Source organism: Pyxicephalus adspersus, chromosome 4, assembly GCF_032062135.1.
Source record: "Pyxicephalus adspersus chromosome 4, UCB_Pads_2.0, whole genome shotgun sequence".
Lineage (NCBI taxonomy): Eukaryota > Metazoa > Chordata > Amphibia > Anura > Pyxicephalidae > Pyxicephalus > Pyxicephalus adspersus.
The window spans coordinates 124,703,911-124,726,118 of NC_092861.1; the positions used below are offsets into that span (position 1 = coordinate 124,703,911).

Here is a 22,208-nt window from a genome sequence, read left to right on the forward strand (position 1 = left end):
GGAGCAAAACAATTTTTACAATAACATTACAATAACGCGTGTCCATTGTGCATAAGGAAAGTCAGTTTTGAATAAATTTCAAAGTGGTTGAGAAAGCTAAAATTCCCTTAGGTATTGAAATCTGATACACTCTCATGTCTTCCGTCATGTCAGCACATCAAAATTCAGACAGGTCTGGTTACAGTATCACTTCTGTGATGTCTGTTACTACTACACAAAATAACAGGTTTATGGTCAGGCCATATTCATCTATCTTGCATGAACCCCCCCCCAATTTTGACTTTGTAAAAGTCTAGGTCTTTACAACACTGCATAATATGTTGGTGTTATATAAATACTGTTTATTAATAATAGATCTGCACAGGCTTTATTAGGCTTCTTTCTCCCTTGTGTGACCACTCTCAGGCTTGGAGATTTGTTAATCAAACATGCTAACCAATTTGATATACTAGGCACATGTGATAGCATCTGCATGGCTGGAGGTTGTAGGCTAGTTCTTATTATGGCACTAAGAAAATAGAGCTGGGCAATGTAAAACCAGCAGCTAAGATCTGACAGATGTCAAGTTGCTTCTGGGTTGTATTTAGAAAAGAAAATTACCATTAATCTCAAAGGTGGTAGCCACTCAAGTTCTTCATAATCAGACTCTTCTTCATGCACCAAACCCATCTAACCACGAAAGGGTCATGTTAAAACTGTTGCCATAAGATTGGAAGCCCACATGTGTCTGGAAAAAAAATGTCGGTAACATTAACAGAGCCATTGCAGTTTACTTCCTTTTGGATTATCATTTTACATGTTTTAGAACTATTTTTAAGAATATAATTTAAACAAGAGTGAACAGTGATTACTGGCTTCCCACCAATCACCTAATTATTATTTGCTACTTTCTCTTTCTCAGTTGGTTCTGGAAATCCAAAATGTTTTTCTTACAATCAAATAAGGTTTTCCATAATGAAAATGATTTCAAAACTATAGACTTGCTACTTAGTATATTACAGTTACTAAATAAATATGGTGCTATGTGTCAGATCAAGGTTAACAGTGCGTCTTAGAAAGCTAAAGTAAATACCATTTTTAAAGCTTTACTCTACTCATTCCGTTTTGTGGACGGACAAAATTGCCTTTTATTCTCTCTTCTTTTACTAAACAGCCAGAATGCAGCCTGCTTTTTATTTTTTAGTAACAAGACGGGTTTAGCACTATAGCCTACTCCAAGTAATTAAATCAATCCTTTGTACTTACCGTATTCTCCTTTAGTGACGGTACGCGATCTGATTATATGCTTCATGCATATTCAAAGTGAGTTACTGACAGCTCTTTAATGAGCTCTTACTTAATCAGGGTGAACAATGTTCATCTTGTGTTTTTTTTTTTCTTTTTTATCTTTTTTTCCCCCTTCCCTCATTACATTAGCGCAAGGAACATTTGGAGTTGGAACTAAAACACTCATGTTATTTTATTATATAGTATATGTTTATGTCAATATATGTATATAATTCTATTTTTCTCACTAACTATTTAAAGTAAAGTAGACAAATTGAATTATTAGCACTGCATTAAATAGGCAGATAAAGAAGAAATGACAAATGTCCAGTGTAATAGTGCTTAGTTGTTATGTAAAAGTGTATTTTTCTCACTTGCACGGCGCACTTCTCAGGATTGATGCTGCAGCTGGCATGAGTGTTCTGGTTAGGACACTTGGCATTCAACTTTGTTCTTTAATCTCTGGAGGCAAACTTGTTTCCATGAATGACATCATCACATAGATAAGAGGGTTTGTAAATGTTTTCTCCCCCCTTAGGTCCCTGTCCACATGGATTGTGCAAGATAAGAATTTTTGAGTTTTCTGAATGATGTTTTTTAGTCATTGTTGATTTCGGCTTTTAATTAAATTCCAGGACTATGTTTTCTGCCATGTCTCCAGAGGGTAAATTTATACCTAATATACCCCATCTAGGACCTTTTATCCATAATGGGACTTACACACTGAAAAAAATTGGAACAAAATATATAGATTCAGTGTTCTGACCTTTATTACTAGCACATCATTGTCTTTAAATATGTAAGCCATAGACAGCCAGGCAACTATCATTTCCCTATAAATGTCAGCAAAGGCAACTTTGTAATCTAAGTGTAGGTTTCAGTTATTCTTATTCCTTAGAATTATACTGTTTCCAAGCATGAGATCCATGTTTTCCATTTTTGAAAATCAAATTCCACAATACTGCTTGACCATGATGCAGTCTTTTCTAATTTAGAACTATGTAGTACCGGTAATAGTTCTTTAAATATGGAGCTGTTCTATCATGGCAGTGCTTTGTGTTTCCTGTAATTGTAATTTCTGGCCAAGCAGTGGTCTCTGGCAATTTCTGGTTATAAGGGAAAATTCCAGATGAAATGTAAACTGTAGTTTTAGGTGTAGTTGTCTTGCCTCTCTGTTGTAGTATGGAGAAGAAAGTCTCACCTCCTGAATAATGTATTTTCTGTTACCTCACCCATGCAGGAAGATTGTAAAACTTGCTGCTCCTTTAAAAGGGAGATCCACTATTATTAATAATTAAAAAATGATATAATAAGAATGTCTACCTTGGCAAAAGACCAACAAAATACCTGGCTTGGTATCCACATAGCAGAAGCAAGTAACAGTCCGCAATGAGGTTTGCTAAAATCTTTGTAAGGAACAAGGAAAGATAGAAGAAGTTAGGCTTTTAAAAGGGCAAATGTTTAGCATGTGTTTATTTAGTGAAACCATGTTGTATTGCCCTGACTCTAACACAGACCAACTGATCTAATCAAGTACATAATTAAGTGAACATAAAGTGACAATAAAACCACCTATTAGCATAAATTTTTATTACAAAGTTATTTATATGTTCAAAGGTATCTCACAATTCCTGACGTGTTTTGCCTTATTTGGCTTCCTCAGGAGACCAATTGAGATCATAAAACATATCAAAGGAGTGGCTGTAGTATGCGGGGGGGAGCCCAAACTAAGAAGGATTGTATAATGTATCAGAGTCTCTTTAGCCAGCAGATGTCCAAAAGATGTTGGTTAGTATAATGGTGGCACGCTTGAGGCGGTGCTGTAGACGCCCTGCTGAAGATTTACCACCACAGTGAACCACCAATGAACTGGGAGCTTAACCCTTAACCACCATTATACTAACCAACATCTTTTGGACAATAAGTATCTGCTGGCTAAAAAGATTCTGATACATTATACAATAGAAAAATAAGTCCTTTGTCCTACATAACCTAACCAGTACTGTCACATACAATCCTTCCTAGTATGGCCTCCCCCGCATACTACAGCCAGCTTGATGATATGTTTATGGATCTCAATTGGTCCCCTAAGGAAGCCAAATAAGGCGAAACGCATCAGGCATTGTGAGATACCTTTGAACATATGAATAACTTTCTACTAAAAACCTATGCTAATAGGCGTTTATATTGTCACTTTATGTTCACCTAATTATGTACTTGATTAGATTAGTTGGTCTCTGTTAGAGTCAGGGCCATACAAAATTGTTTCACTAAACATTTGCCCTTTAAAAGGCTTTAATGCTTCTATCTTTCCTTGTTCCTATTTAAATACCATGCTGGGCATATTTTAAACTGAGTCACCCAATTATAACCTTCCTAGATATCCTAAAATTGAGAGGTAAAATTTGTAATTTAAATACAAATTACATGCAAGTAATGTTTTTGTTTTTTTTTTCCTCAACAAAAGCCACCTATTAAAAAAATACCTTTGTATGTAATATTACTTATGAGATACAGCTTGTTGAACCACCAAATCACTATGACTGGTGCTACATTTATTTCCTCTATGGTCCCATATCTTTCATAAATTAGGATGTTGGTCAGTGGTATAAGCAGTATTTTGTCTCTCAACCTGCTGTTGACTTACCATTTTGAAAAGGTCACAGAATTTATTGAACATAGGATTCAGTTCTTCTCTAAACACCTGTAAAATGCTTGTTTAATATAGTTGCAAAAGATAATTTTAAGGTAAATGGAGTTTTGAATGACATTTATGTTTTCTAGAGATTTTAGCAGTTTCCTAACCTATTTGTGTAAAATCCAATTTTATTGGAGATCTTACCCTTTACCATATTACCCAAAACTAAAGTTGGGCTGTTCATCCAGATTATAAAAGCATTATTCTGTCGACCAAGTATTATTATTGACCGGAAAGTTATCACCATAAATTTAATGTATAATTTATGAATATGTTTTTATTGTAAAGATTGTATTTGGTGAACCTGTAAGAACCTAATTTTTTTAGATTTATTTATATACTCTACTTTTTTTTTCTAATGAGTAAAACTTGATCAGTTTTAACATTTTGCATACATGAGTAAGTAAATGAAGTATACTCTCCAATCTAAACCACTCAACTAAATTGCAATTGTACTTTAGAGAATTTTTCTTGAACTTTCCTTTTCCATTTAATGTCTTTTGCTGTTGATAGCATGATGAACAGATAGATTGCATTGTTGAACTAATTTAACTCATTCATATAGGGAATTTCGGAATTGTTCTTGGCTTTGCTTCATTGTGTAGTGGGTATTGTTTGTCCTTCACAGTCTGTCAGTAAATGTCACCAGTCTATGTTGTGGTGACCCTCTTCCTCTGTACCTTCTATAGGAAGTTAATGAGGACATCAAATTATAGCAGTACACTAGAGACCAGTTGTCAGTGGTGACTCCTACACAAGTAAATATTTCCTACAGTTTAACACCAGTTGAATATCATGCCGTAATGTAACAGTTAGACAAAGTTTATTCAATGAACTAAGTGGATTTATGGATTGCTGCTAAGCAGTAAAAGTCTACATTTGCAGTACAGTATATTGGCTCTTTTATATATTCGTTTTCATTTTTGTTATTTCTCTTTGGCTTTGGATTAAATTCTGATAGGTTGACATTCGATTATCAATTTAATAATGTTTCGCGTTAAAATTCTCAAATCCATCCAGATAAAATCAAGTGAGCATATCCGCAAGCAAATCAAAAGTTTCAACCACCTGGCCAAACTATATTTTAGGCTAAATAACAATCTGCATTTCAGGAGTCTTTATTTAAAATAAATACCCAGATAGCCATGTAACAAAATATGCATCACAGGAGCTTTGACAGGATGTAGATATGAAAAAATTGACTTTGTGCATTTGGGAGGTATTGAGCCTGCAGATACCACATCTAATAATCACGTGTCTTGGTTCTCTTCGTAGTACAGCAAATGTCCTAACATTCTCTAAAGCAAACGTTTACCATTGCCATGTAGGTATTCAACACTGTGTAAAGGTGCGTACACACTTCCAATTTTTATCGTTCCAATCGAACAACGAACGATCGATTTGGCAAAAAATCGTTGGTAAAAAAGTAACCAACGACGCCGACGAACGAGGAAAGTCGCTGGAAACGAATGACTGGACTGACGGATCGGATTGGACGACGATCGTTGAACATCGTTCGTGTGTACGGTCGTTCGTTGATCGTCCATGTTCAGAGCATGCGTGATGAACGAACGTCCGTTCACTTTCCTGTCGTGCACATAGTTCCTCTGTCGCTCAAACGATCGTATCTATTGTGTGTACAATATCTATGAACGATCGTGTCGTTAACTCTATGTGCAGGATCGGTGCTATACGATCGTTCATATATATCGTGCATGAACGTTCGTCGTTCGTTTTCCAACGATAATAATTGGAAGTGTGTATGTAGCTTAAGCCTGTAAAGCCTGAATAAAAGCCTCCTGATCTATTTGTTGTGTATGCTATCTCCTACCGTTGTATCTCGTTTCTCATTTTCTCCCTCTTGAAGGTCCTTGTGGTCCTTCACAGATCATGATTGAAAAAACACCCTAATCTTTAAACTAGTTTACCTCTCTTAAATTCCAGTTCACCACCAGATGTATACTACTGTGTCTGAAGAGCAATTGGTGGATCGTTTTCTACAAGATATCCAGGCCTCTTACTAATAAATGCTAGTACCTTGAAGAACAGTACTCTAAACAAAAAATTTGTTTCCATTAACAAGGCTATTTAGATCTCTAATAAGTAAATATTGTTCAGATCCAATAATCTTGTAATCCAGACAACTGGAATAATTTGTTGTCTGTGCCCACCCTGCATGAAGTTCATTGGGAGAGGAAGTCATGCTGTCTTTGTACCCACCCCCATGTCCAGCATGCTGTGAAGGAAAAGCTTTATTATGAATAAGTATTTATCCTGACAGCAGTAGAATATGACATCATAATGATATGTTAGTATTCATGGTAGTAAGGGAAGAAATGGCTATAAAAAACATTATGCCATCCAAAATCCACTGATCCAACGTGGATAACTCATTTTATTTTATTCTTCTTTTATGTACTCTGACTATAATTCTACATTTTCCTGGAGTCTTAGCTAAACACCAGTGACACAGTTTAGTCCAGTCTTCTCTGTTTTATCCCGTATTTACAAAGAGATCTTACCGGTGTTTTAACATTCATTAAGTCCACCATCCTTCATCTGGGCTTTTACTGAAGAACATTTTCATAGATGACAGATTATACATTTTGATTAACCCAAGAGCCTAAGTATATAGCAAATAGCTTGGTAAATCAAGTATTGTCCAGGGAAGCCATCTGTTTGTCTAGTATTGAGAGCCTTTTCTTATCTGTTATTAGTTATTGACAAAACATTATCAGGCAGGATTTCATGCCTTTCCTCCCAGCTTTAGAATACTCCGGGAGTAAAGCAAAAGAGCGGTATTGCTTTATATTTATAGGCTGCACATGCGCTGGCTCTGATGATGCAGATAAAACGCTGCAGAGGAAAATTGTCTGGATATCTGTATACAAAGGATTGTGTCTACAACACTGAACATATAAATTAAGTGTCTAACAGAATATCACATCCTCCACCTCTGCTCTACGCATCCCCTATTTAGTTGTTTGCACACCGAGATTTTCTGTGTTAGCAGCTATGTTTACTTTTTGTTTTGAAATCCTTCTTCAAGTATATTAGGCTTATCTATTTGCTCATCCTTGTATAATCCTGTGAATTTGTAGAATTTCATATAAGGAAGGACTCTTATGGTCACTAATGGTGCTGTACACGATGATCACCAGTTTTTCCAGCTGGATTGTCTAAGTTCAAATGATAGCATATTCTTCTGTGCTATGGCCCTGATTTATTAAAGCTAAAGGATACATCAGTGAAGCTGGGTGATCAAGCAAACCTGGAATGGATTTCTTAAAAGTCATTTGCCATTTGTTAGCAAATGTTTTCAGTCCTGGACCACATTCATTCCAGGATTGCTGGATCACCCAGGCTCAGTGATGAAAGTGTATCCTCTCCAGCCTTGGAGATCTTTAATTCATTGTAAAAGAGCATCTGACTGGTTGTTATGGACAATACAAAGGGATCTTCTGTCTTCTTTTTTTTAAAAGAGACCTGGTGTAATCTGGTAATATTTTCAATTTTGAAGCTTTGTGAATTTATCTCATTAGCCATTCAGACTTGAACAGTGTTACTAAATTGCTCTTTACTTATTCATTGTACAATTACCCTTTTGGAGCAGACTGTCTGCTGCATCATACTACGAGGGTAAGAAAAGCAACATCTGTTATGGTCCAGTGCTTGTTCTATGGTAGTATCTTTACTGACATAGAAGCTTTATAAGGCCTATGTCACTGGCGTGGACCAGGTATTCACCCTTTCAGTGGCTGCTTCCATCAAATGCCAATATTCTAAAGTTAGCATGGTAAACTTCATGAAGGCGTATAGGGCTAAAGTATGTACAGAGTCTTCCGCCCTTTTTTTTTTTATCTTAGCTTCTTGTTGAGTACTAACTAAAAAGCTTCATGTGCACTTTAAAACATGCAAACCTTGCAGGCCTAAGGGTAAAGGATACTTACGTTGTCATGAATCATTTCAGGTCTGTACACAGAGGAAGAAGAGACGCTGATGCAGGAATGGTTCATGCTTGTGAACAAGAAAAATGCCTTGATTCGGAGAATGAACCAGCTTTCCCTCTTGTAAGTACATCATTCATGTGTCTTTTATGTAACCATACAGCTTATCACATATGCAGAGCAGAGTTTCGGCACCCCGGAATAACTGATGTCTACCTGCGAGGCTTTCTGCCCTCAAGTGATGTTGGCGCCAGACAGACGTTGTTTGGCCCTTTGAGTTTATAGTTTGAGTGACACCAGTAAGCATAAATAGGTTGAGGATTTTGTGGCTGCACCCGTCATTCTACCCGTGTAACTCTGGGAAACTAAAACTCACTCCTGCAACGTCCGTTCCACCTTCCATTGTTAATACTTTTTTTTTTTTCCTGTTCGATGAGACATTCAGGAGCTCGATTAATACTAGCTACTAATAACCACTGGTGACTTAGTAACTTTCTAGCTAGTTAAGTCCAGGCATGTTTGGGAAGCTTAATGTTGTTGACCCTCAAAGTGGGGATTAACAGCAGGCGAAAACAAAATCTGCAGAAATAGATGAAGATTATTTACTTTGTATTGTAAATAAATGTATGTATATGTGAAGAGAGCTCGATAGATAGATCAATACCCTAAGCTGTAAATTAGAATGACAGTAGAGAGGTCACTTTCATTGTCATATAGATACATTACATCACAGTCCTATCTTTTATAAATTTCATTGGCACCACTCTGACCTATAATATAAATGGTATGATTTACAGAATAAACAAATATTGGTGCCGGAGTTATCTAATACTCTTGGTGTATCCTCCTTTTATTTGACATTTTCAGGGAGTTTGAAAAAAATAATGAATTATGGTTGAGGATGTGCAGAACAGCCAGAACATTGGCATGCATTCATGTAAATGCACATGTGTGCAATCTGTGGCCAGTCTGTGATCTTTACTCATTTATAGACATGAAGAAAATGTCATAATGTCATGAATAAAAAATGTTATATCTCTTTTAAAAATAAAGTTCATTATTTTCTTCTTTTTTTTCAATGTAAAAGCAAGCTCTGTATGTCAAGTTTCTGTGACCACAATGGTTAGTCTTCACTGGCTGGTATAAATTGCAACATGGAAAACCATTAAATTAGGTCATGTGACACACTTCTCCAAATATCCTATTTTTTTGGTCTGGCATCTGTACTCTCAATGTTTTTACTTAGCTTCATAAATATCATGAATTTGTATTTTTTTAAAAATGGCTTCACTTTGTTTGCTTAACCAAGTGAAATTTCACATTGCATAGTAAAAATGCCACTTAGCTTAGGTGAAGCCATGGTGACTTCAGTTAGACAATTGTTTCCAAGCAAAAAATCCCATTTATTTAATGTGTGGGTATTTTTTTTTTGCAAAGTGCATTTTTGGTTCACTGCATTCACTAAGCTCAGTGAAAGTTAATTAAAAAAAAATTGACCATGCTTTACTTTACTTATTTAACCCCACTGGCCCAATTAAAAAGGTTTATATGATGTAGACTGCTAATATGGTAGCTGAGACGTAATGATGGTATAATAACCCTATTTACTCCAGCCAAACACAGAGGCTTCCAACTTGGTTTGTGTATCATTTGTGTGAAGTGGCTTAATGCATTAGAGAAAAGTCAGTTATGAGTTCCCTAAATCAATGTTCACTAAAGGTCCCTTTAAGTGTTTAATGATTTAGTAATTAACATATTGATGAACTTGTGTTTTTTTCTCTTCACTCAACTTGCCTATAGGGAAAAAGAACATGACCTAGAGAGACGATTTGAGCTGCTGAATAGAGAGTTGCGAGCCATGCTTGCCATAGAAGGTAAGATGCAATAAGAGGTGGAAAATTAACATTTTCAATTCCTGATTTTACATATGCACAGATGCTCTGTTTTCCTCAGCAAATGTTCAGTTTATATTGAACAGATCCATGTACTATGAACACATAACAGTATTAATTGAGGATTTGTTCAATTTCAATGATATTCTTAAAGACCATTTGGGATGTAAAGCCAGAAACGATACATGATATTTGAATTCATGTCCAGTAAAGTTCAGGAGGAGCCCTGCCATCTTCTAATATTCTGCCGCTGAGTCCGAAACATCTACTGAATGCTGAAAGGTGTCAGCTGTTCCATATTGACCTCTTAGTCTGTCAGTGGGTAATTTCTTCTTTCACCTGATAAGGTTCCTGATCCATATTCAATCAATTGTAATTAGTTTGGGGGACTTTCATGGATGCTGAAAGATTGTATGAAATAAATGGCACAGTATATGTCAAGAAAGGAGATGAAGAGTTGATGCACACTCCTAGACAAATGCTGCAGGCTGTCATTATGCCACATTCCACTTTCCCATCCCTTAAAGCACTGACATTTTTTGGCCCAGGTGTGGCCCTCAGTCAATCTGAAGTACAACTGCATTTAAAGGAAACCTATTCTTTGGCTATGCAGAACAAAAGCAACAGGTTCACTTTAATTGCCTTGCCAGCAGCATATGCTCACCTTTGCTTCCTTCCCCCACATTCATGGAATAGGGGATTTAAACAAACCTGTTACTGTGCCCTGCATCACTGGTTCAACTTAAACAGTAATCAAATGAATGAAAACAGATCAGTAGGTAAGTCACTTGCAGTTTTAAACATTTCAGTGTATTTGAAAGTACAAAAAGTCCTATTGTAAGAATTGAAATTGTCACAGCCAATTTTTTATGCAAGGTAAAAGATGTGAAGAAGTCAACCTCATACTTGCCTCACTAACTAGTCATTGATATAGAACAAGCAAGCAGCCATTGAAGTCAGAACTCCAAAGTTGTATGTTTGTTCTAGGTCAGCGATTTTTTTTTAACAATGGCGCAAAAGACAGCCCTGAAACAATGGCAGCTGTCATATTTCTATCTTGGCAAATCCTTTAAAGACATGATGTTTGCCTAATATAATGATCTAACCAGTTGTGAAAAGCCTGTAGTGCCATACAGCATCGAGAAACTTTCCCAAAAAGGCACCATAGATATTAAACTATAGTCATATTTAGCTTTTATTTAATGTTTTTGAGGCAGTGTGTGCCAACTCCTAACAGCCATTTATTAGGGCAGACAGACAGGGTAACCGAAAAACTCTGGTCAGGGCTGCAGCTGACGCAAGAGACATTTTGAGCTGGTTGGATCATACTTGCATCAATCTTTTCTATGACTTCTGTTGCTCACCTAAATTAATCCCAAAATCTCCCACATGAGGCTTCCTTTACAGTCTGCAATAGTACAGGTGCACCTTAAGACTCAATTCCTGACAGGCACACTAAATATACAGTTGAAATACATATGTATGAAATGTCTTATTTTCCAAATGATTTGTAATTCTGTATATCCTCCTTTCTGATTCTGATTCAAACACCTCTACCAGATATTAAGTAAGGTGAATGTGTGAATAATGTTACCACTCCGTCTTTAAGTCTTAATGCTGCTGTGCAAGGATTGACGTGGCTTCACATTTAGTTAAAATGTCTGTATATTAAATTGCATCCCCTTTTTATCTTTAAGAAATTAAAGCAAACGAGTACCCATTTAGTAATATATATCGCTCATTACTAGTTTGCAGAGTTGAAATGTTAAAAATTGTATTGGTATGACAAATCAAGAGCTGAAATTTTGAAACTTTATGCAAATACGGCAGAAGCCCGTAGAACTCAGATAACCAGAAAATTCAGATAACCAGCACCCAACAGCTCCGCTTTCTTTATTGCTCCTGCAGCCATGTGGCATGTGTTCTGCATCCAAGAACACATACCACATCCCCGCTAGGCCTCCAGAAGCAATCAGGAGAGCAGAGCAGTGCTCCGCTGATTGCTCCGTTCTGTGATTGGCTGACAAAAGGGAAACCCTGATGACGGATCAAGCGTTATAAGGGTTTCCCTTTTCTCAGGCATTCAGCACTAGAGGTGAATGGGGACAAGCCTCCCCATTCAAGTCTAGTGCTGAATGCCTGAGAAACCTCAGTTTCAGAATAACCTCAGTTATCTGGAAACTACACTTATCCGGCATTGGCCATTCCCTGTGTGTGCCGGATAAACGAGGTTCTACTGTATTTAATTCTGAGTACATAATTTTCTTTCATTTATGTGTGCTACATGATGCAAAATGTAGATTCTTTATCCCTATCCAACAGCTGTTCTCCTGCCACCTCTAGTAGTGGACAAAACTGATGTGTCTACTGCTTACTAGACTGATTGTGTAGAGGCTACACCATGATAATAAATAATGTTGAATAATGTAAATACAACCTACATTAAAATTATTTTAAATCCTAACAGACATTTTACATAGTTCTGTTTAATGCATTACATCCTTGACCACTGTAAAGCATAATTCACTTGTTTTATGTCACTGTACCTAGGCTAAACTTTTCTTTAATAAATGTTGTGAAAATATGTCTACAAACTAAAAAAAGGTAAACGTTTTTAGAAATGACATTGGATGAAGATGTTAATTCCTCCCCATACCTTTCATAAATTTCTGCCATTATTCAATCCAAACATTTTTAAACCATCACAACCATCTTCCTTTGTACGACAAGGTCCTAACAGAGACTGCTGAGCACTGAGGGTTTAATAGTAGAACCATCATAGGCTGACATTGCTAACCGTGTCTTGTATATTCTGTAACAATACATACAATATCAAGGGCATGTGCGATGTAGTAACTCACAGCTGATCAGATTCAAGGGTGATACTGGCTTTCGTTTAGTAGAAATATTTTATACATATATGGTATACTTAACACTTTATTATTGAGTTAGCACACAAAAAATGTAACAGCAATTATCCGACAATATTTTTATTTCACAAAACCATTTTTGCATTCAAATCAATTCAAAAAATATTACATTGATGTTGAATCATTTTCCTTTCTGAAATTTATGTTTAACTATTTACTCTATACTCTATTTCTCCTGGATCTGTATCTGAAGCTTGTGAATTATTTTAACTTTACCTGAATTGGCTTTCTGAAAAGAAATGAATGTTAACAGTAGCCAGGGAGGTAACTGTATTTTCAAAAACCTGTGCAATAATCTTTGGAAATTGCAAACAAATGCTGCAAACATTGATAACATAAAGTATTTATCTCACCAAATATTTTTTGTGTGTTGAAAATGAATGCCTATGTATGTGCGCTAGTTATGCCTAAATTAAATACATGGAACATTTGTGTACGTTTTCTAGATTAGACTACATTATAACACTCTTGTACTATTTAACACTATAGTTTATCACACTGCTGTGTTTGTGATCTTATGCTGCGTGTTCCTGAATATTGCTTTATATTCAACATTCTTTTGCCGCTCTGTGTTGCCCTTTTAACCCGTTGACTGCCCATGTTAATTTCTTCTTTCACCTGATAAGATACCTGGATCTATATTAAATCAATTGTAATTAGTCTAGAGATTTCTGTGCAAGCTGAAGCCTGAGAAAGAAATGTAACTTAATTCATACAGCCTTTGATATCCATCAGTCCATCCACATTTAAACTCAACATGAAGAAATGGAATTGGTTAGTAATTTCATGGCGACAAAAGAATGGAAGATTTTGGATTAAATGGACACAAAAGCAGCGTGCAGCAGGAGGCTGGAGTGCAGTGCCTTGTTTTTTAAAGAAATCTGGCACCAAGAAGCAAGATCAGTGTTTGAAAATAGATCAAAACAATGTAGGAGTCACTACTTGGGCTTGCACACACAAACCCTTGGTTCTAAGGCACCATTCCATCTTTCCATGTGTGATATACATTCAGTTATATATTAACAAAACACAATAATCACTTTTCATAATACTGCCTACTATATGCTGCTAAAAGCTGATTTATGATGGATTACCCTACTGCTTATCTTTACACTCCTGTTATTAAAGTAAACTGACTCAAAACCAAGGACACTTCTATTAAATGTAATCCATCTAATTCAGGAACCTGGTAAAGGACCTGGCGCTGATCGTTGAGTGGGAGATAGAGTTTAATTCCAGATGGGGCAGGACCTAGCTATATTTGGTCTATATGGTATATATAGGAGGGGGTGCTGAGAAGTTCCTGGCTTTGCCCAAAAAGAAGAGAGACAGAGTTATGAAATAACACATTTATTCAACATATTCCCCCCTGAGACCAATGCACTTGGCACAGCGTAGTTGCAGCTTTTCTAGACAGTTCAAATAAAAGTCTTTTGGTTGGGCCACAAACCAGCTCTCAGCAGCATCTTTAAGGTCAGAAATGTCCTCAAAACTTTGTCCCTTCAGATGTTTCTTCAAATTTGGGAACAGATAATAGTCCGAAGGGGCCAGGTCAGGTGAGTAGGGGGGATGGTGGACCAATTTTAAACCCAGGGTGTTCAATTTGGCAGCCACAACATTGGACGCGTGCACAGGTGCATTGCACAGCGTGTCGTCTTAATTGCCTCCTTCAGCTGGTCCAGGAGGTTAGCATAATACTGTCCAGTGATACTAGAGCCCTGAGGTAGGTAGTCCACCAACAGAATACTGTCTTTGTCCCAGAAAATGGACGCCATGACTTTTTTGTTGATTTCTGGGTTCAGGACTTCTTTGGCCACAGGGCCCCCCTGTGACACCATTCCTTTGACTGTTCCTTGGTTTCAGGATCATAGATGTGGAGCCAGGTTTCATCCTCAGTCACTAACCCAGCCAAAAAGTTCTGTGCAGCTTCAAAAAGGGCCAAAATGGCTTTGGATGCTTCAACTCGTTCCTTATTCTGATCACTGTTCAAACATTTCAGCACCCACTTCGCTGAAAGCTTGCGCATATCTAGGATAGTAGTGATAACAAACCCAACACGCTCCCATGGGATGTCAGGTATCTGGGCTATTTTTTTTGCGGATATTCGTCGGTCCTCAATAATCACTTTATGGACAGCATCGCAGGTTGCTGGGTCAGTTGAGGTTGGGGGACGCCCACTGCGGGGTTCATCTTCAACAGTGAAATGCCCAGTCTTGAAATGAGATATCCAGGTTTTTACAGTGCTGTAGGAAGAACTCTTCTCCCCCAGTGTTTGTGACATTTCAGGGTGAATGTCCTTTGCTGACTTTCCCTGGAGAAACAAAAACTTCATGACGGCCCGTAACTTCGTAACGACGGGAAACATGCTTGTGCCTCTGCCATCACAGCTTCTCACTAAAAAAAAAAATCGCAAAGACCTGATATTTGCACAGTTACATACCAATATATTAGGCTGTCATATGCCCCCACACTAATTTTTCTATTTTATCTGAAAGGGGTCAAAGCCGGGAACTTCTCAGCACCCCTTCGTGTACGAATGTGTATATATATATATATATATATGTGTCCCCTTTATAACAGAATAGGTAGCTTGCTGGAGATATTGTTTAATTTAAATTGTTCTTTATTATACGTTTTTATACTGTATTTATATGTATCAGTTTATGTATATGTATCAGCATTGGCCACAAATACCTTGCAGCTTTGTAGATTTTTTATGTGTATACATTGCCAGAACTTTTGTGATACTTGATATCTGGGAGCTTTATTTTCAGTTGTTCTTGGTCATCGCTGTCTGATGTTAAGTACTTACATTTGGTCACTCCTGTAGCTCTATTTGAACCCCTTTTGCTGCCCCTCCATGTCTCTTCTCTCCAACCTTAACTAATTTTCCTTCACATTTTCCCTTTAGGACAAAAACACATAGAATGTCTGAAATGGTGGCAGTTATCTAACCAGTCTGCTAGTAGTTCCACTGCAGCTTGAACAGGCCATTGTCTATGTGAAATCTAGATAAAGCACAGCAGGCAGCAATGTCTGTATGCTGAGGCAATCAAGGCAGTATTTGAAATATTAATCGTATGCAGAACCAATCCAGATAGTGCTAAGTACCAATCCAGGCACCCGATCTTGGAAGTGCTGAGTAAAGTGTAGAGCTAAACCAGGCCGCACCAGATAAAATTCAGAACCAATACAATGCAAAGCTCCATGCGATGCTGAGTAAAATAAGTGGCATCAGAAGGTACTTTTTTCTAGATTTAGAAAAGGCAAAAAGTGGGTCTGGGATAATAATAAAAAAAGCTTAGGTATACAGTAGGAAATAGCTCAATCTCTTTTTTTTTTTTGTTATGACAAGCAGTTTAGGTACCCAAATTTGGTCCTACTGGTTACTTGGTTTGCTGCAGGACAAGCCACATAAGTCTTCTCTAATGGCAACAAGGGAAAATAAAGGCTGTGTAAATCCCAAAACTAAAAGGACAGAAATACAAAATATTTGGCGGGTTAAACAACTTCCATATATGTATGTTATATTTTTATTTAGCCATTTGCCTAGAGTTTAGCTTACTTCTGCCCCAGAGACCCCAGCAAATCTCTCCAAAGTTAGAGAAAATCCCCTTAGAGACACCTGTCAACTGAACAGGTGTCCCGATCGAAAGATTTTCCTTTTTTTTTTTTGGTTTCCTGACAAATGTAAGATCATGCACTTGTCATTATTTCCTCTCTTGGTGACCATAGTCAACAGGATAAATGCAGTTAATCTATCCAGTTGGATATAGGTAAAGCTATAATTAGACACAACAAAGGTTCATCAAGTGTTAAGCTACGTACACACTTCCAATTATTATCGTTGGAAAACGAACGACGAACGATCCTGCACGATATATACGAACGATCGTATAGCACCGATCCTGCAGCTAGAGATAACGACACGATCGTTCGTAGATATTGTACACACAATAGATATGATCGTTTAAGCGATAGAGGAACTATGTGCACGACAGGAAAGTGAACGAACGTTCGTTCATTACGCATGCTCAGAGCATGGACGATCAACGAACGACCGTACACACGAACGATGTTCAACGATCGTCGTCCAATCCGATCCGCCGGTCCGGTCGTTCGTTTCCAACGAGTTTCCTCGTTCGTCGGCGTCGTTGGTTACTTTTTTACGAACGATTTTTTGCCCAATCGATCGTTCGTCGTTCGATTGGAACGATAAAAATTGGAAGTGTGTACGCACCTTTAGAAAGAAATCACATTAGTCCCTATACAGACCATGTGATAAGTGAGAAGAAACTAAATTAGTTGTTAATTAAGTTAGCATAGGGAATTCTCATTTCTATGCCTTCATTGCAAAAGGCTGGCAGAGAAGTCTTGATCACAAACGTGTTTGTTTGGAAAGGTAAATGTAAATGTAAATGTCAATGTAAATTGATGATGAGTTTTACATTTCATGAATATCACTTGGATGTTTTGCATAAATTATTTTAGGAAACACTGTTAAATGATTTTATAAAAACAGTCCTGATGAAGGGACACTGAAATTGCCCTAAACCCACAGTCGCCAACCTTTCAGACCATTATTATGAATTTTTTAAAAAAGTATAATACATTTGAAAAATAATGATCTTCCTGATGAGGACTGTGGAGGCTCTGATTCATTGATCAGCTCACGGTTAAGTGAGGTTACTATTGTTACTATTATCATTAGTTGCATTAGTTTGCTCTTTCTCACTCATTATGGGTTTATTTCATTCCAATCTAAGACCAAACAAGAAATGATAGTTATTAAAGTCAAACTATTTGATGCCATTAAATATAACCGTTAAAGAAAATACACAGTTAACCTCCCTGGCGGTCTAATTATGTCAGTATTTTTATTGCCAAATACATTGTTTTGCATGGAATTTTCTTTTACATTGTAGGCCTAAAAGTCTTAGGGGTATCTCACTGAAATATGTCCAATATTTAATAAGTTAAATAATAAACTTTAAATAAAAAAAACACAAAAATCTGTTAAAACAAGGTTACATAAAAATACTGAAACCTGTAAAATAACTGTCCAGTAGCATGTATAATAAAATAATGATTACTCTGTATTGGATTCAATACAGTTTTTTTGTATTGAATCCAATACAAAATTATTTGAATTTCCCGCCGCGCTTCTCGCATGCACCAACGTCACCAGGAACTCCCGGGGAACGTCCATGCATTCGCCAGCAGAAGATCGGAAAAAGAGTACGGGATCCGACGCGCAGGACACCATAGAACGCCAATGGGACCAGGTAAATGTTTTTTTTTAATATTTACTGCCAGGAAGGTTAAGGTCATACTGACCTAAAAGACAATCTGAGAAATAATAAAACAATTGGATGAGAATCGGTATTCGCAGAGTGGAGTGACTGTTGTAATGGTCGAAACAATACTGAAGCGTACGACTCGGCAACGATTGCCTCATACAACTTAAGACTACACTGGCTGCACCTCCTTTTTTTTCTGTCTCTAGTACGTGAATTTAGTGCAAAATAAAGCTGAAAATTGTCATTCCGAATATAAGAATTTATTAGAATTTTTTTTTGTTTTATTATTATTAAAACATAAAAATTGCAAATATTGCCTAAATTTTTCTGTGGACCACCAACATTTTCTCCTGGACCACTGGTTGTCGACCGCTGGTCTATACACATCTCCAAACAATGAACACTTTTGTAATGAAGTTATATAATAAATATATAAATAAAAAATAGATATAAAAATATGTAAATAAAAGAATAATAAAAAAATCGGACTGTCTTTTCAGGGAGGTTTGCCCTTCTAGTATGGAGCCGAGTGCTAAGTGGTTTTTGCCATTTCCAGTCCAGTCCAAAACTATTTAAAAAAAAGTTTCTGCTATAGATTTTATTTAGGACTGGAGAATCATAGCAAGCCAGCAATTATTTTTAATATATACTTGCAAATTGTTTTATTTTGATGTAATAGAAAAAAATATTGCTTAAGCAAAAACAAATGTGATTGTGGAACTTAGGAAATCTGTTCCATTGTGTTCAACATGCACCTGATATGACCAAGCCCCTAAACTATCCCATATGCGGTATCTCAATACTCTTCAATTTTCATTTAACAACGTTTTTCAATAGTTTGTAGTATTCTAGGTTTCCTGGCTTATTCTTACCCAAGTATACACATCAAATCATTAGACCATTGGAGACCAGCTTACAGCAGTGACATGTTATAATGAGGCTACAACATTTGTCTCCTATGGCTGTATCATCCACTAGTAAGTTCATTACAGCCCTCGCTGCAGTTGGACCTTGACATATTACTCCTTCAGCTCCAAGACTTTGTTCATTCTGACTCACTACTGGGGTATGTTTTGAAGTAAGCGATTTTTTTTCTAAAAGGTTTTTTTCTTTTTTTTGCATAGGTTAAATTTTTTTCACTTTTGGCTTATATGATAAGCTTTTTATTTTTCAAAATCAATATGTAATCCTGTGGAGGAGCTTATCCCCTAAAACCCCATTTGTAAATCTATTTTAGCTTTGTTACACAGCACAGTCCCAGTATTCCGTGGATTGATTAGGTTCACCAGCAGAATCGCCTGCTCTGATGATGATGCAAACTCTTTCAGGATTGCTAGTTGACTGGAACTAAAGATAAGAGTTGACTGCAATCCCCTGATGTGCGCTTTACAAAACTAGTGTTAATTTTCATCAGTCCGCAGGTCTGATTGTAGGCCTGCATTGAAAGCTCGGAGCAAGATGGATAAAATCTTAAAAAAATGCAATTGTTTTATTTCTTGTAAATTTAGATAAAATACTTCTTGTTAATTAGGAAAGGTCAACTGCGGATATATCCTCACAACAAGTTTATAGTCCTACTACCTACTTTAAAGCTCAACGTCACTCAAAATTGATGATAACTTGGGTAAGTGGTGCTCAGGTGGGTTACCTGCTTGCATCTTGGAACACGTGGATACTTTATTGGGGAAATTTCTCTTTAGTATTTTTTTTTCCAATGCAAGACTTTACAAAAGATGTCAAAAAAAACATATCTAATAAGTTTTTTTTCATTATTAAGTCACTTTAAGCCCTGTGGTATTTTTGAACATTTGGCTCTGTAATGAAAATGCTGGTTGGATTTGTTTTATGTCAAGCATCAGAAATGAAGTTGAGCCTTGGTAGGATAACTCAAGTTCAAATAATGAAGTGTAGATGACCATGTTGACATTATTTAAAAATAGCTAGTTTATAATTAATGCTTTTTTAATTAATTATTTTAATTTAATTAATTACAAAAAAATTATAATAATAATAATCAAATAAAAAAAAATAATAATAATATATTAATGCTAAATAATAAAAAAAAATAATTATATGACAAATGAAGATAAAAGCCTGTCAGTATTGTAAATTGTTGATTGGGGGTGAAGAGAGGAGTTGGTGATGGGATTCTGTAGTCCAACAAAGCAGCCTAAGAGTGACAACACTATAACTCCATTGATACAGTACATTTGAAACCATTTTAAAATCAAGTTTTAGTTGTATTCTCTGTTATCTTATTCTTCCTAATGGTAGCTTTTTATTTTGAACCAAATACCTTTACCTTGACAGTATACAGACAGTTAAAAAGAGGAGAGAAGAGCACTGGTCATCTTTTAGTGTACTTGCTGGACAAATCTGACCCATTCTACACCCCATGGCTGCTTTAGATGCTTACTGACATACAATGATTATGTGATCGGACTATTGCTGGCTGAATTAGATGAACACTTCTATGGAGGCACCTTCTAAATATTGTATAACCCAGGAACCAGGAACATCATGATTTGTAGTGACTTTAAGTAGTTTCCTTTAAGTCCTTTCCTTTAAGTTTCCTTTAACAGTTGAAATGTGTAATACTTGTTTTTTTCTTGATTCCAAACTGCTTTCAGGATTTCTTTGCTCAATTATCCCCCAAGAAGAAAGCAATGTGATGCAGATTGGCATCAGTGATCTCCATATGTCCATATATTTACATGTCACTACTGGAAGGTATCACAAAATGTTCACAGCAAGCAGTGCGAATCAAACCGAAGTTGATCTGTAAATTTTGCAGGACTAGTTGGAATTCGGTTGGTGGCTGTGGGCAAATGATTGTATTTCTAATACTTAGATGTAAGGAACAAGCATAGATGTAAAACTTTATAGTGTTGATTGACTTATATCATTGCAACACATCTTAAGTATAACTGTTAAGCAAGATTCTTCTTTACAAGAGCCTTTTCTGTTTTTGATAGCTTGTAAAGTGTTACAATTCCAACATTTTACGTCTGTCACCAGAGAAAATGTTCCCTAGGGGACACATGTTCTGGTGACATTTGTCCTAGATGGAGATTTCCTCTCATTATGGAATGATTGTCTATCTCTTCCTGTTGTGTCTCCAACACAGAAAGTGAAAGAAATCTCCCCATAAAGACACAGACTTAAAAATGTAAAGGTTCATGTAGGTTTCAACCATTGCCTATTTAAAATATTTTAAGCTTTAAATATATTGTATTGGTATCCATAAACGTAAGCTGGTGAACCATTGCATGACGGAATTTTTTATAAATTGCAGTTTGTTACCCAATGCTAATGCTGTGGATAAGAATTATTCTGCACTTGTTCTCACAATGTGATATGTTTGTAATCTGAAAGCATTGCACAACCCTACCATTTGGCTTTGTATCACTTTATGATCCACAAATTATAACGCAGGCTTAACCCACCTTACTTTACAACCCTGCTTTGACTTCTCTCTAGTTACCTGGTCTTTTCTCTCTGTCTGGTCTGTGTTCCTGACCATTAATAACACCTCCGTCTGTAATGCATGCAGCCACAAAACAGAGGTTGTAGACATGTTCTGTTATAGATTATCTGAGGATATATGCAAATCTGACCCACTGGAGGCTGCAAGAAGACCTCTTGAAAGATCTATTTTGACAATTTATTTACTATTTTGCTAAATGTTAAATGCTTGATTAGATTACCTAATTCTTTTAAATGATTCTGAACAGTGAGGATATCATTTGAACAATTCCTAGGTTCTTCTAAAGCAATCTTCTTCTGCCCATGCCGCCTCGGCAGGACTTGCTGTCTAGCATATTATTTGGGGTAGATAAAATCACACATTTCTCCGAGAGTTACTGCTGTCATAAAGCTGAATGTTAAAATGCTGTCTTGGAGAAATGGCACTGGAAATCTGAGTACTCGGGAGGAGAGATTAGAAATCAGTAATGTATTTTGTATTTTTATAACATATTATGACACGGAAGATATTGAGATGTGGATCTGGTATCCCAAAGAGTCCGGTGAATTGTTATTCACATCAGGACAGTGGGGTCTGTGAGCCACAACGCTGAATGGACTTTAAATTACACAATGCAAAATGCTACTTATCCATGTGCACCAGTTAGTCAGATTTTCTTAGCAATGATGAATAAAGCAATGCACTGACA

The 22,208-nt window shown here is 36.5% G+C and overlaps 1 protein-coding gene across 1 annotated transcript in view; it reads left to right on the top strand.

Moving 5' to 3' along the window:
• The window catches only part of EHBP1 (EH domain binding protein 1), a 239,491-nt gene that overhangs the window by 205,597 nt on the left and 11,686 nt on the right, over window positions 1-22,208 (top strand). Inside the window, exons 22-23 of the mRNA XM_072410274.1 lie at window positions 7,935-8,034; window positions 9,712-9,785. Coding sequence (XP_072266375.1) covers window positions 7,935-8,034; window positions 9,712-9,785 — 174 coding nt within the window. The remainder of the gene's footprint in view (window positions 1-7,934; window positions 8,035-9,711; window positions 9,786-22,208) is intronic.